Below are 15,078 nucleotides of genomic sequence, written 5' to 3'. Positions count from 1 at the left end.
AGATATATCTTAAGAGGGTCAATTACTATTAACGTAAACGTAATAACTATATACTACAATATAAATAAATAATTTCACTAAATCTGTCACAAATAATTGTTGTCCATTCAGTTATTATTGTAATATTAACTTGACGCTTATGAAGAAACTCGAGGATATGAGTCATGGATCTAACTCGATTAACACTTAAAACATATTATTATTTATCTTAAATATTCAAAATAACATAAACTAGAGGAATGAAGAATTAGACTGCAAATAAATTATTAGCATTTCTCCTTGAAATTATGTATACATACACAAAAAGAAAAGAAAAGAAAAAAGGAAATTCTGTTTTCTTTCTGTACTAGGGAAAACAGATATGTGAAGGAAGAGATATTCATAATTAAAGTATACTAATTAATGACATAGCATTGGAATTTTCTTCATAATTTGTTGCTAATCCACAGGCCTAAGTAGAATTTTTATGAAGTCTGATTGTTAAACCATTTTTGAACTCCACATATGGATAAGCAATGGGTTGTTCTCCTTCTTCTACTTCCCATCTACATATAAAAATATGTATCCATAATTTTAGCACAATTAAAAGATATAAATAGAACCCTAATGTATATGTTAGATTAAGAAAAAAAAACTAATCACAAATAGCTATTTTATCATAATCTATAATTGAGAAATAGTTATTGTCATAGAATTTCTAATTCAACAGTTGAAACTTTAGGATAGAGATACATGTACGATGTGATTATAAGATATAAAGGTGACAAAATCAGCTCATGAAATCATGATTCGCCTCAGTTTGGGTTGAATATTGAGATGTATATTTATTTGCTCAACCCTAAATTCGGGTTGATATCTAACCAAAATTGATCAATAAAAATTTGACAAGATATTTTCTAAAACACTTTATTTTTAAAATTTGATTTGTCATATCGATATAATTTTATTAGATACAAAAAAAATAATTAAATTTAATAGTAAGAATTGTGCATGTTGAAATTTGACCTGCATTTTAGTCAATTTCAGCCCAACTTATAATTTTTGAGCGAGACTACAACAATCAGTCTTACTTAGTTCATTTTAACCGTTCAAAGGAGCGTTGTTGTTTGCGAGGTCTTGATCATTTACATGGACCCACTTTTCATTCCATTTGTGGGAATTTTATGATCTATAAACCGTCCCTAACGAGCGATCGGCTCATGTTTGAGCACAGTCCAACTCAACTCATTTTAACTGTTCAAATTTAGTCTAACTCAATTTATTTTAACCGTTCAAATTCAGTCCAACTCACCTATTTATCACCTCTAATTGTATATATAGAATGACATCAATTAATTATATAAGAAATTCTTGTTAAAATAATCTCACAAACATAAATGAATTAAAAAATATTTAATTACCTGTATTTTTGTACAAGGTGGTGAAGGAAGAAGGCTACTTCAACCTTTGCAAGTTCAAATCCAGGACAACACCTTGATCCTCCCCCAAAAGGAGTCAACTTCTTGCTTATTTGCTCATCACTCTAAAAACATTTAATTATAATTCAAAAAAATAAATTAAAAAATAATAACATTCAAAAAAAAATCTATACATAGTTAATATAGACAATTTTATTTATACCATTAGATCATTCAAATTATACTAAAGCCTTGTTAAAATATGAAATTTATGATATTGAATAAATTTTATCAAAAACAATTTGTCTAACTCATATGTTGTGATTAAAATAAAGACAAGATAATGTGATTTAACGAATAAACATAACTTATTATGATAAATATATTTTTTATACTGACGATTTATATAAGTTAAACTCGAAGTGATATAATTACCTCCCATCTCCAAGGATTAAAGTGGAGTGCATTAGGATGAACTGATGGGTCCAAATGAACAGCACTGAATACTGGTAGGACCTTCCAACCCGCTGGAATCACATAATCTACAATTTTCACAATATTTAAAACATTATTATAAACATTAAAAAAATAAAATTAATTAATTGTGAAAAATGCAAAAAGCTTATGCATGCATTATTACATATGAACATTATTATTTTTAAAAAAATATAATATTTTGGAGCATTACAGGTCAAACACACATACAAACCTTTAAATTTGACATCTTTAAGTGCCTTTCGGTGCACAAATTTGACAACATTCCCATATCTTAAAGCTTCATTTATCACCTGTATAGATTAAATAACAATAAAATAAATTAAAGTTAAAGAAATAATTAAAAAATATTACTCAAATTATATTTCGTTTTTTTTTTATCTATTTAAATCATTAGAGGGCAAAAAATCAGATTTGCTCCCCTATTTATAGATCATCATTTCATTATTGAGGTATCGATAAACAATTAGTTTCAAAACAAACATAGATAATTTGAGATGAGGAGAACAATAATAATATTGCTTGTCGTTTCTTAAAAAATATTTATTATCCTAAAAAAATTCTCTAAAAATATTTTTAAAAATATAAAAATAATTTGAGACGGACGAAATATAATATTTTTGTAATGATTGTAGTCAGCTTATTCTCACAACCTTTTGAGTGAAGTCCATCTTTTGGTAATCTTCCCAATTCAATAACTCCTTTTCCTTCGTACTTCGTATGTTATCATGCTCTTCCTACATCATTTATATAATTAATAAAATAAAGTATAGAAACTTTATATAAAAAAAAAAAAAACGTCAAAAATATAATGATTATTAAAAAAGAAAAACAATATAATACTACTCTATGTAACTTTTTGATACTAGTATTTAATTTAATAGTCTTTGATTTCAAGAGAACATGTATAAACTATAGTTAATTTAGGTACACAATTATGGATGGAATAACCACTAAAAATATATATTTAACGGTAATTGCTAATTAATTACCGTTAAAGCTCATTTTTGATGTAGTAACATATTTCGCTAAATTTCTGACTCTATCACTATACACAACACTTCTAACAAAAATGATCAAATATTTTGAAACAAATTTAATTTTTCACGATGATAACGAGTAATAATATTACCTTGAGTCGATCGAAAGCAGTTTGTGATTGACCAATAAAAAAGACAACCATAGCCATAAGGAGAGAAGTGGTCTCATAACCACCAAGTAAAGAATCAAGAACAAAGCTAACTTTTTCCTCTTCAGATAAGGTATCAACACAAAGAAGTATCTCTAGAAAATCATTTTTTTTACTATCACCATCAACAACATGTTTTCTTCTTCTTTCCTCTATAATTGCTTTGATAGTTGAAGATATTCTACTTCTAGCCTGTAAAGAAAAAAAGAAAAAATATAAAGTTGAATTTCACATGCCTTACTTTATTAATCTTATTCCAACAAAAGCATATCTAAAAATATAAAATTATATATATTTTAAATAATTATTAATTAAATGAACCTGCACTGCTCTTGCATATGGAGTTCCAGGTATGTATAATGGTAAAGAAATTAATCCTCTCATAAAAGCAAGAAAATCTTGAAGAATTAATGCACTTTGTGGATTATCTGGAGTTAATCCAAGAACTTGCTTCACTATCACATTGAATGAAAACTGCAATAATTAACCACACACACAAAAAAAAATCAAAGTTAATATCACAAAAAACACAATTTTTATACTAAAAGTATCGAAATTTAAATTTTAAACATCGACAATATAAAAAAAATTACATATTCAACCGCTCAATCATAAATATTTATAAGCCCTAGATGATATACACTAATTTTATGTATATTTATATATTTGCTCACTATTTTTTTTAAAAAGATGAATGGATATTTAAATGAATTTCTCATATACATAATTATATCAACTCCTATCTATATCCTAAAATAATATAAGTTACTTTAAGAGGCAGAGTTATAATTCTGCTTTGAATTAAAATCTAAATTTTTGTATAGTAATATCTAGCAATAATTTTTTTTCGTAAGAATTCAAAATTCATAAATTCAAAATTTTAATTTGTCTAATGACAAACACCTAAAAATAAACTAAATTATACTTATGGTGTACATAATTAAGATTAATGAGATTAATTAATACCTTTCTTGCCTCTTCCCAGTATCTGACTTGATGTTTATCTTTCCATGATTGAAGAATCTGAAGTGCTAATGTTTCAACATCATTAATAAACTCAGGTTTAGACTTAATGGTGCTGATTAGTGATAATGAAACATTCCTAAGCCTTTTATGTGTGTCACCAACAGCCACAAGCAATGAAACTTTGCCAAGTATACCATGAATTGGCTTTGGATAACTACACTGAAATAACTTATCTTCATTTTGTAATATGAAGTAATTAAGGTCTTGGTCACATGACACCACTGTTGGGGAGAAAAATAAATGTGACTTGAACACTTTCCCATACCTGAAAAAAAAAAATGTAACATGCAATAATAATAATATCAACTGTCAATTCATCCTTAACCAGAAATCTCGATATTCAACTGATATGACAAATTAAAAAGATTATAATCCTAAGGAGTGGTGTATGGTACTTTTAAATTTTTTAAAAAAAAAAAGACATAATAATGAAGAAGCATGTTACTTACCTAGAACAATGTTGTTGAAGGAAAGTACCAATAGAATTAGAAGGATGAGGCTTCAAAAAGGAAAGGGTTTCACCAAGTAAAGGCCATCCAAAAGTGCCCTTGGGAATAACATGAAGAGTAGTACCATAATTATTGAAGAACAAAGGCCAAAAATGGTTTAATGTTATGCCAATTACAAAACTAATAACTAGGGTGATAACAATTATCAAAAGACTACCTTCTTCACCCATTGAAGTTTTAATTATATGAGTGATGAGAAGAAAGAAAATGGATTTTTATGAAGTTGGTAGCAAATTAGTGTTGGGCTTGACTACATATTTATAGAGAGGAGATAGAGAAGGGGGAGAAAAAAAAAAGTTGTTTATGGTGGAAAGGAAACAAGCTTTTAATTATTTCTACTCAAATATTATTCTTTTCGTCTCAATTTAGTTGATATACTTAAAATTTTGATATTATTAATTTTTAAATTTTAATCGTAAATTTAGATATATAAGCCTTGAATTTTTTAAATAAAAATTTACTATTTCATTTTAATTTATTTATCTTACTTTCTTTTTTAATCTTCAAAAAGAACATATTTTTTTCCCTTTTTAACAATATTTTAATTATTACTTACTCTTTCACGAAGAATAATCTGATTTGATTTGACACAGAGTTTAAGAGTATAAAAAAGACTGTTGTATCTTATGGTCCTAAATTAAAGTTAGATTAAATGTATAAAATTGTTTTTTAATCTTACACCTTTAAATATGTCACGTGAAAAACTGATTTTAAAATGTAACCAACAAAGAGAAAGATATCATTCTTTTTTGAACAAACTAAAAAGAAAAAGAAGTCATTTTTCTGAAACAGAGGGAGTACTACTTTTCATATGATATATTTTGTTTTTAACGATATTTTAGAAAATTTTTCGTATCTTTAATTTAAGACCATTATAATTCAAAATCCTTTTATTTTCTTACCCTTTATATTAAGTCAAAATCAAATAAATAAACTAAATTAAAAAACTATAAAACTGTTGAGGCTTATAATTCACCATATGTAAAATATATATTATGTAAAGAAACTTAAAAGAATTTGATTAATTTTAAAAAATTTAATTATATCACATAAATTAAAACGATGAACTAATAATATTAAAATAGTGAGGGTGAATATTAAATTTTGTCAGATGCATAGGAAATGAAATCAAGCTAGTCTGGGATCTACTCCTATACAAACAGTAGGTACAGGATATGGAAAAAAGATACTGTACCAAAACTACCCATTTATGAATCATATTTAAATTTAACTATTTTTATACACACAACAATACTACTAAGTTTTTCTTTTGACTAAATCATCTTGTCCCATTTTAACTATCATTCTCCGTTTTATAATAGTTATCAATATTTTAAAATTAATTATTTTAATATATTAATTAATTATAAATTAGGATGAATCAAAGTTTTTTTTTTTTTGTTTCTATACCTTTAAATTGTTTATTAAGGAAATTAAATATGAAAATTTGTAGGGTACATCGGTGGGGAAAATATAATAATATAAGATTAAATTTAAATAGCTTATGTTTTATAAAAATAAATTATCTTGAAGTTAATTATACTGAGATAACTTATCTTACTATGTATATGGGATAACTTATTTCATTACTATGCTATAAATAGTAGGATAAGTTATCCCAAATATATCAATCAAAAAAAATATTTAAATTTTATCTCATAACTATATTTTTAATTCCAAGACTATTTATACTTATCCTTTGTACCAAATGAGCCCTAAGAATACAATTGAGATTATATAATTTAAACACAAAATAATATATTTAAGCTTTTAATTGCTATTCAACTAATTTGATTTTGATTTATATATGCACCAAAATTGCTTCTAAATAGGTTGTTTGGTTGATTCTTTTCGATTTTTAAAGTTTATTATTATAATTTAATAATTATTGATTTATAGATATGCTTCTAAATAGATATTTTTGTATAAATTAAAATTAAAAGTATTTAGTCATTTTACTATCCCTTCCTCCCCCGCCCTACGGCCGACCCCTTAAAGAAAAGAATTATTTGCAAAAAATAATAATTATAAAACACAGAAAATATTATTATCAATTCAATATTATTTTCTAAATACACAATTATTCAGTACAATTAAATCACCATTAACGCTTACTATTGGATTATGCAAAATGAACAGAGAATTTGTTTTTAAAGAAAAATTTACATAAATTAATATATTTTTAAAAATAATTACTGATTTTAATGATATTTTTTGTTTATTATCATTTATAGCAATATTGTGATAAATCTGTAATATATATTAAAAGTGAATTATGTATGCAATATATTTGAATTATAATTGTTTTTTTAAATATCTTATTTTTGTTTGGTAAAAAATTATTACATTGTATGATAAGTGTATTAAAATGTGTGATAAATGCATTATCCATCATTAAAACTTTTATTATATGTGAATAATAAATTGTTTTTTGTAATATGTATTAAACTTGTATTAGAAATAAATTAAAAGTGATCAAATGAAAAAAAATATTATTGCTATAAATGGTAAATATTTTTTCATTATAGTATATTTATGTAAGTTTTCCTTTTTTAAATTTGACCAGAAATTTAAAAATATGTAATATTTCTTTTATTATAAAATAAACTGATATTTTTTTATATTTTAATTAAAAAATATTAAAATTAAAAGAATAAAAATATTCAAAAATATATATATATATAATAGCATAGACAAAATATTATTTTGATCAAAAAGATTTTTCCCTTACTATTTCTCCCCACCCCTACCTCGATCTCAATATATTTGTCATATTCGAAGTTCAAGAAAAAATAATAATGTTCTTCATTTTATTTTTTTTAGGATTATAAATACTTCAATTATGATTAAAAAAAATAATGATAATATCATACTCTATTATTACACAATATTTTGGGAATGAAGTGACCAATCGTCCAACCCATTAAAACTAGTTAGAAAGAGACCAAAGAAACAGTAATCTAGTCTATTGTAACGAAGTTTGCAATTGAATTTATTTTCATCACAACTATATAAAGTACATACATATATATAAGGTACAATATTTCAAATTTTGTTACAAGGAAAATATATTACTTAAATACTTAATTTGTAGGATTATATTAGACATTTAATTTATATCTATTTTTTTTATATTTTATTTTATGTAATTATATTAAATATATTATTATTGAATATTTGCACTAAATCATTCCTATTAGAAATTTCTTCTTAATTTTATCCTTATTAAATGCACATATGTTTTCAAGCGCATATTGTATAGATAATTGTTAATCAATTAAAATATGTCCCTTTTCTTTAATTTTAATATTAGCCTCTATAAGTTATAATCTTATTTTAATTGATGTTGATGTATATAATTGAAATAAATAACATATTTTATATAGTTAACTTATTTATATACATAATAAGCATATTGTGTAAAAAAATTAAAAACTTAAATTGAAAATATCTAATTACGTTCACCTTTGATCAATTCGACAAAATAGTACCTTGGTTACGAATCTAACTTTTTGCATGGGATAAGATTTTCATATCTGATTTTTCAATTGTGAACATGTCACTTTTTTATCTTGAAAAAGATGTCAAAGACAATGGCTAAGTTAGCAAATGTTCATTGTCAACTAGCTAAATTAAGGCTATAAATTAAATAGACATGTTTTTGAAATCTTCCCAACATTAGGAAAAAAAATTCCACTCGTGTGCAAGACAAGAAGGGGACATAGAAATGTTTGAAAGGTCAAAATTAGTGTCCATTATTAATGTTTGATAATCATGTTGCGAGTTAAGCCATAGTCAGAATTATTAGTTTGAAATTCTAAAATTTTATAGTTTAGGGTTTTAAATTTCCTTTTAAAAAAAGAACGTCTTTTTGTTGATAATGGGGTTGTGGAAAACATTTCTATGACCCTTTTATACCACTAAATTGTCAATTAATTTTGTTAGAATTTACGAGTTAGTATATAATTTTCAATTTCAAATACAATGTTTTAAAAAAAAATTGAGTTCGTCCGAACCCACGAACCTCCACCTAGCGCTGCCTCTGATATAATGTGTACCAAAGACAGATTCAAAATCACGATATTAAATTCATCTAAAATCAATAATTTTACCGCTAAGTAAAAAACTATACTGATAAATACTTTTAAAATATAATGTGTTCAAAACTAACATCATTAATTTTTTTAAATTATCAAAACTATCTATATTTGTATCAAAGTATTTTACGACAAGTTATATAGTTAGGCATGACTAGACATGGTGTGCCCTATTTAATGGTTATACATTATTACTTGTCCGTCTTTTATGTTCAAACTTTTTAAAAAGATGCTACATCTTTGTCTTATGAACAAATTTTAACTCATAGAAGGCTTTACAAGTGTTTAATTAACTTTGACAAGTCGTAAAATTTAAATTTGTTTCAATTAAAATTGATATGTGATTATAAATAAAAATATTTCTACAATTAACTTGTTTACGTAATAGATGTCGATATATATAGGCTATTCTAAAATTTGTTGAGAAAATTTAAGGAATTATCGAAGTATATAACGCATGCATGATACTGCAATCGATTGAGCCATTGAGGGTACAAAATTATATTGCTTTTATACCTAACACATTTTCTTACATTTCTCTTCTTTTTGTTTTAGCACTTATCTAGTCTTTTTATTTTACTATATTGTTCTTTAATGTTATTATTATTATTCTTAATGATATTATTATTATTTTTAAATAATCATTATAAATGTTATTGTTGCTATTCTCTACTATATTTGTTGTATTTTTTTCATATGTGATTTCATTATGTTTTATTTGAACTGAAGATCCATCAGAATATATATTTTTTTTTATCTCTACAAGAGTACATATACATTACTTTCATTGAACGTGATAATACTAAATATATCGTTATTTTTATCATATCTGGTTATTAATTAATTTTAAAATATGGTTTGGCCAATAAGGGACTTGGAAAGATCAATTTTAATATCTAATTATGGGATCGGTTATTTGATATTAATTTATCTACCTTAAGAGTCAAAAAAAGGAGGAAAAGAAACATAAAAAAGGTTAAATCAGATTCACGTGTGCTTATATGGTTCTAATTCACTTTTTTAATGCTTTCTGTTAATTTAATTAATTTTTAAAATTAATCTCAATCAAATCAACTAAAAGTTCTAAAATTAAATTTAGATATAAAAAATTATATGAAAAAAATATTATTGTGTAAAGCTTGCAGATTTACTATAAGCAAAGCATAAAAACTAATTATAATGAAGGAGGTATTTTTCACGATGCTATCAGTTGTCTTGTTTTTTTCGTACAAATTTTAATATAATATTAATGAAATATTTTATTTAACTAGATTGTTTTAGTTAAATAATAATAGTTTTTTCATCATTTAAGTTTTTCTTAATTTTTGTAAACAATAAAATTTAAAAGAATGATTTTTAGTAATCATGATAACGTAAGTAAATAGGATTGAGAGTACATAAAATAAATTTGTGGAGAAATTTTGGACTTTTGATAGAGAAAAAACCGACAAAATAAATGAAAAGAAAATAATAAGGTCAATTTTCTTCAGCGGCACACCTATACGGCTTCCATTATAGTTTACTAATCAAGTACATACATGCTTACTCTGTCGAATTAAAAATAGGTGCAAGAATCGATATAAATTATGGTGTATTGGTGAAAGTATTTTATACTTTATTAGGAATTTTAAGTTTGAGTCTTGACGGTATTAAAAAATATTACATTTACCAACGAATGTCATCGCTAATCTGTTGCTATTTTACTCGTTGCGAACAAAAATTAGTTACAAATTCATCACTAAGTAAGTTTAGCAACGGAATTTGTTGAGCTACAAAAAATCTTTGTAGCTAAATTCAGTTCTTTTAGTGGTGTGAGTCTGAAGAAATCTTGTTAAGTGAAACCTCTAAATAGGCCCTGCAATTTTTATTTAAATTTTGTCGAAATTTTAATGTGGATTCGGACATCTAATAAAAATCATAAAAAGAAAAAAAGAGCAAGTACTCGAAGACTGAGTCAAAATTTAAATTTTATGGGTTGAACTTAGAATAATTTCAAATTATTGAATTTTAATAAATTTGTATACATTCAATGAATTTTCGATTATATTTAAAATTTGAACCAAAGTACTTTGTAATTAACACGTTGACTCACTTATTGGGATATGGTTTATGTGTATTTTATCTTTTTTAGATTTCACTTGTGTATTAATAGGATAATGCATCAATCGATTCAGTTTGAAATTATGAATTATCGTTGGATTTATTAATTTTCAATTTATAAATATGCTTAATCAAATCAAATCAACAATATAATTTAATTTTTATCGATTTTCAGTTTATCGATTTTGGTTCTTAAAAGTTTGATTTTGCCAACCAATAAGAAAATGCTTCTAAAGTAAATAGATGACTTCTTTAATAATTTGACGTAACAAGACAATAATGTAACTTTAAAGTATACTCATTGAATTTTCCCAAACAATAATAACTAACATGAAAAAGATCATACAAGTGTAAAATAAAGAGGAATGAGATTTTTATTTTAAATTTTGACGTTTTATATAATGTGAAGTTATGAAAACAAAGTAACTAAGGAAGGTTATTGAAAAAAGTTATAAGCACTAAGGTACTAAGATTTAATATTTAATAAATATGTAGGGCTAAAGTAATAAATTATTATAGTGATCTTATTGGGTTATCGTTAACTCCTTAATCCAATACTAAAAATTAAAATCGAACCAATAATTCAATAAACAAATTTCACTAAAACCCTGTTAACCTGATTATAACTCAACAGCAATAAATCAGTAGCTTTTTTTTTATTCGATTTATTAATCAATTTAATTTTCACATATTTTTAAATATTTTACTAAATATATTATTAATGCTATACATCTTTTCTAAACGTTTTAATTTGTTTCCTCCATTTCTTTATTAAATGTAATAATTGGATATTTGTTTATTTAAACGCAAAAACTTATGGTTCAACACGTGCAAAACAATGTGAGTAGAAAAATATGACGTAAAAGAGAAGAATTTGAAGAACATTGATGTAATTTTTTATACAGACATTAAAAAATATAAGTGCGCCGCACAATTTTTTTTTTTTTTTAAAGTTTCCCACTAGCTAGTTGAATTACTTATTTTGATTATTTTTTGATTAATTTGACTTTGAATTGCAATATTACAAAGAAAGTAATTAGGAATTTGAGGATATGAATATTAGTTAAGATCTTTAAGATTTAGACGTCAATTTCATATTAATTGTAATTGGATGTTTGAAAATAGGTTGAATTTTTTTCTCGATATTTTTAATAAGAGTGGGTAAAAGTGTCAAATTCGTTAATGAATAAATTGATAGTCTCTTTATATGATTTTGGATAATTTTTTCCTTACGGATTTGCTTTTGATGTTGAGTTAGGTTCATGTATTATATCTTTACATGGTATAAAAGTCAAATTCATCTCTATTTGAACTCCCGATTCACACACTAGTGGGGCCTAAGCGTGAAGGGAAATTATTATAGCAGGTAAAAATCTCACATTAGCTAGAGATTAAACGATCGATCCTAAGTATCATATCTCCACATTTCTTTCAAAACCAATTATTGATATATTAATAATTCTAAGAACAGTCCAAACATTGACATGATGTTTGTTTGAATTTTTGCATAGATCTTTAGTAGAGTACTTATATGTTTGAATTTTTGTAAAGCAGAGTTTAGAAAAGAATATGTAGTATTTATTTTGAGTTGGAATTGATTTTTAAAAAAGTATGTTTTTTTGTCTTAATTTGATTGTCTTGTTTTAATTTAAAATAAATTTTAATAAAATAAAAGTATATATATATATATATATATATATATATATATATATATTGTACTTAAATGTTCTTTAATATTTTAGGCTGATTAAATAAGTTATGTTAAAATTTGAATTAAAGAACGCTAAAAAGGTAAAGAAAAAGTATTTTTAAAAAATAAGATAAAATAAAATAAAGTAACACAAATAAATAGAAGCACAAAAATAGTATTTTGCAAAAAAAATCCGAATAAACCTTTGAAAGTTCAAATATTAATTGCGAACTCAAGCTGAGAAGTGAAAATATTTTTGTTAACCAAGACTAATGTATTTCAGATACAAAATGACATAAAAGAAAAAATTCTAAATCTTTTGTTATATAGTTTTTGTTGTATAAATTCTCTATAAGTATTAAATTAAGATTACCATAAAAACTACATCTTCTTTCGTCTCATTTTATGTGACGCAATTTACTTTTTAATAATTTAGTTTATCTTAAAAAAGATATTAGCTTAGTATAATTTTAAACAATTTGACTTTAAAATGCTACATTCGTCCACTTTAATTATCTTTATTTTCTTTTTTACAGTCAAACTATAATTACTTTGACTAACATTTTACCATACATTTTTTCATTATATTTATATGCAAAAATTAAAATTTATAGTAATTTTCCCATAGTTATAAAATATCTAATTAAAATACTACATTCGTCCACTTCAATTATAATTATTTTCTTTTTTAGAGTTAAACGATAAGTATTTTAACTAATATTTTACCATACATTTTTTCATTATATGTATATGCAAAAAATTGAAATTTATAGTAATTTTTCTATCGGTATAGAATATCTAATTTTTTTTATTTAAAACATCGAATTAATATAATCGAGCTGAATTTCAAAAAAATGAAACATGACAATTAAAAATAGATAGATGGAGTACGATTTTAACTTTAATAAAATAATTTTCAACTATACATATATTTTAAAATGTTTTAAACTTCCAACTCAAAAGTAATTCTTTTTCTTAAAACACTATACAAAATTAAATTATATCATATAAAATAAAATAATAAAATTTAAAATATTAAATCCGACTACATATTAGGTGAGAAAAGGTTGAAACTATCTAAGCCAAACGTTAGTCTTTGATCGAAAAGTGCAAAGCACCCCCCGTACATAGGATAGCAGAGTCTAAATGCTTATGAGTTTCTTTTGGAAACCCTACGTGTACTTTCATTAACCAATAGGTATAACATAATGCCTTTATTGATTGGGTACGGATAATCCTAGACTCATCACTTTTCCGATGGTGACGTAGTCAAAAATTTCATTAAAAATATTTAAGATAATATATGCATAAACGAAATTAGATTTATATACTTCCTATAAGTTTTGATATACATATATTTTCGGTGAATGGAGTTGAATTGACAACCTTTTATTATTTGATGTTACGCTATTGACCTATGGTTAAACTCTCGTAAAACCAAACCCTAACAGGCTATTCCGGGCGGAAATTGGTGTTATTGTCAAAAAAATAAAATAAATTAAGCTTAATAAGCCCCCACGCGTCAATATCGAGTGTATCACATTCATTTTGTCATGTCAGTTGAATGTGTCAATATGACATAACAAAGATTAACATGAAGTGTTTAAAGTAAACAAATCAAAATATAGTTAATATCTCTAAGTGAAAATTATCGTCAACATTAAAGAGTCAGATGTATTTATCCTTTTTTTAAAAAAAATCATATTTATGTTAAATTATGAATATTTTGACTTCACCATATTCATAAAAATTGCATTATTGTCGTAAATAATATATATCGACAATTTGACGACATTTTTTGTGGACAAAGGTATTTTTTTCCCCTATTGATTGACCAAGTACTCATTAGTCAAAGGGAAATATAATATGGTGACTTTAATTAAGGAGATGACATATAGAAAAGATTGAATCACACTTGATTAAATTTCTCCATCGATATTCATTTCTATGAAGAAATTAAGAAAGAATTACTCGTGCTACATGCAGCTTTCTTTTTTAGCTCAGACAATGAAAAGAGTGACACAGTGCTACTGTAAATACTCACAGAGCGTTGAATTGAACAGTTACGGTATTTCAATATCTTTTCGAGTGGATTCGATAGAATTCAATAATTTTAAATTAGACGTTATATGTAATTTTGTTGAGTAAACTCATTGAATATGTATAAATATCTTATCAGAATATACTGTTCATACAGATATTTTAATAAGTTATTGTTATGAGTCAATTTTGATTATTATATATTTTAGCTCAAATTAGTTCAATTTTCATGTGAGTTATTATACCCTAATTGTTTCATTGCAAATATGTCCAACTCAATTCATCTAACCTAAATTGAATTGACCATTCATATTTTTACGAGCAAAATTGATTAATCGGACACGTTGGATTTATCATTTATTTTCATCGGAATAATATATTGTGTTATTATATCATTTTTGGTAGAGATATTGTTATGTTATCAGGAGGTCACAAAAGGAAAATTGTTTATATGTTCTTGTGATTAAGCCTTTTGCCAAACCTTGCTCATAACGAAAGCGTTAATACACTGGACTATCCTTTTATATTGTCCTTA

The 15,078-nt window shown here is 24.5% G+C and overlaps 1 protein-coding gene across 1 annotated transcript; it reads right to left on the bottom strand.

The window, feature by feature from the left end:
- Positions 1 to 247: 247 nt before the first annotated feature.
- On the bottom strand, positions 248 to 4,906 carry LOC107024375 (cytochrome P450 724B1-like). The gene is made up of 9 exons (XM_015225345.2): positions 4,557 to 4,906; positions 4,048 to 4,372; positions 3,403 to 3,555; positions 3,025 to 3,273; positions 2,546 to 2,629; positions 2,107 to 2,185; positions 1,833 to 1,939; positions 1,401 to 1,522; positions 248 to 545 (listed from the first exon to the last, which is right to left on the bottom strand). The coding sequence occupies exons 1-9, from the start codon at positions 4,784 to 4,786 to the stop codon at positions 452 to 454; spliced, it is 1,443 nt and encodes a 480-aa protein (XP_015080831.1). The 5' UTR covers positions 4,787 to 4,906; the 3' UTR covers positions 248 to 451.
- Positions 4,907 to 15,078: the final 10,172 nt, after the last annotated feature.

Source organism: Solanum pennellii, chromosome 7, assembly GCF_001406875.1.
Source record: "Solanum pennellii chromosome 7, SPENNV200".
In the NCBI taxonomy this organism is placed as follows: domain Eukaryota; kingdom Viridiplantae; phylum Streptophyta; class Magnoliopsida; order Solanales; family Solanaceae; genus Solanum; species Solanum pennellii.
The sequence above is the reverse complement of the archived record's forward strand: the minus strand, read 5'-3'. Positions and strand labels throughout refer to the sequence as shown.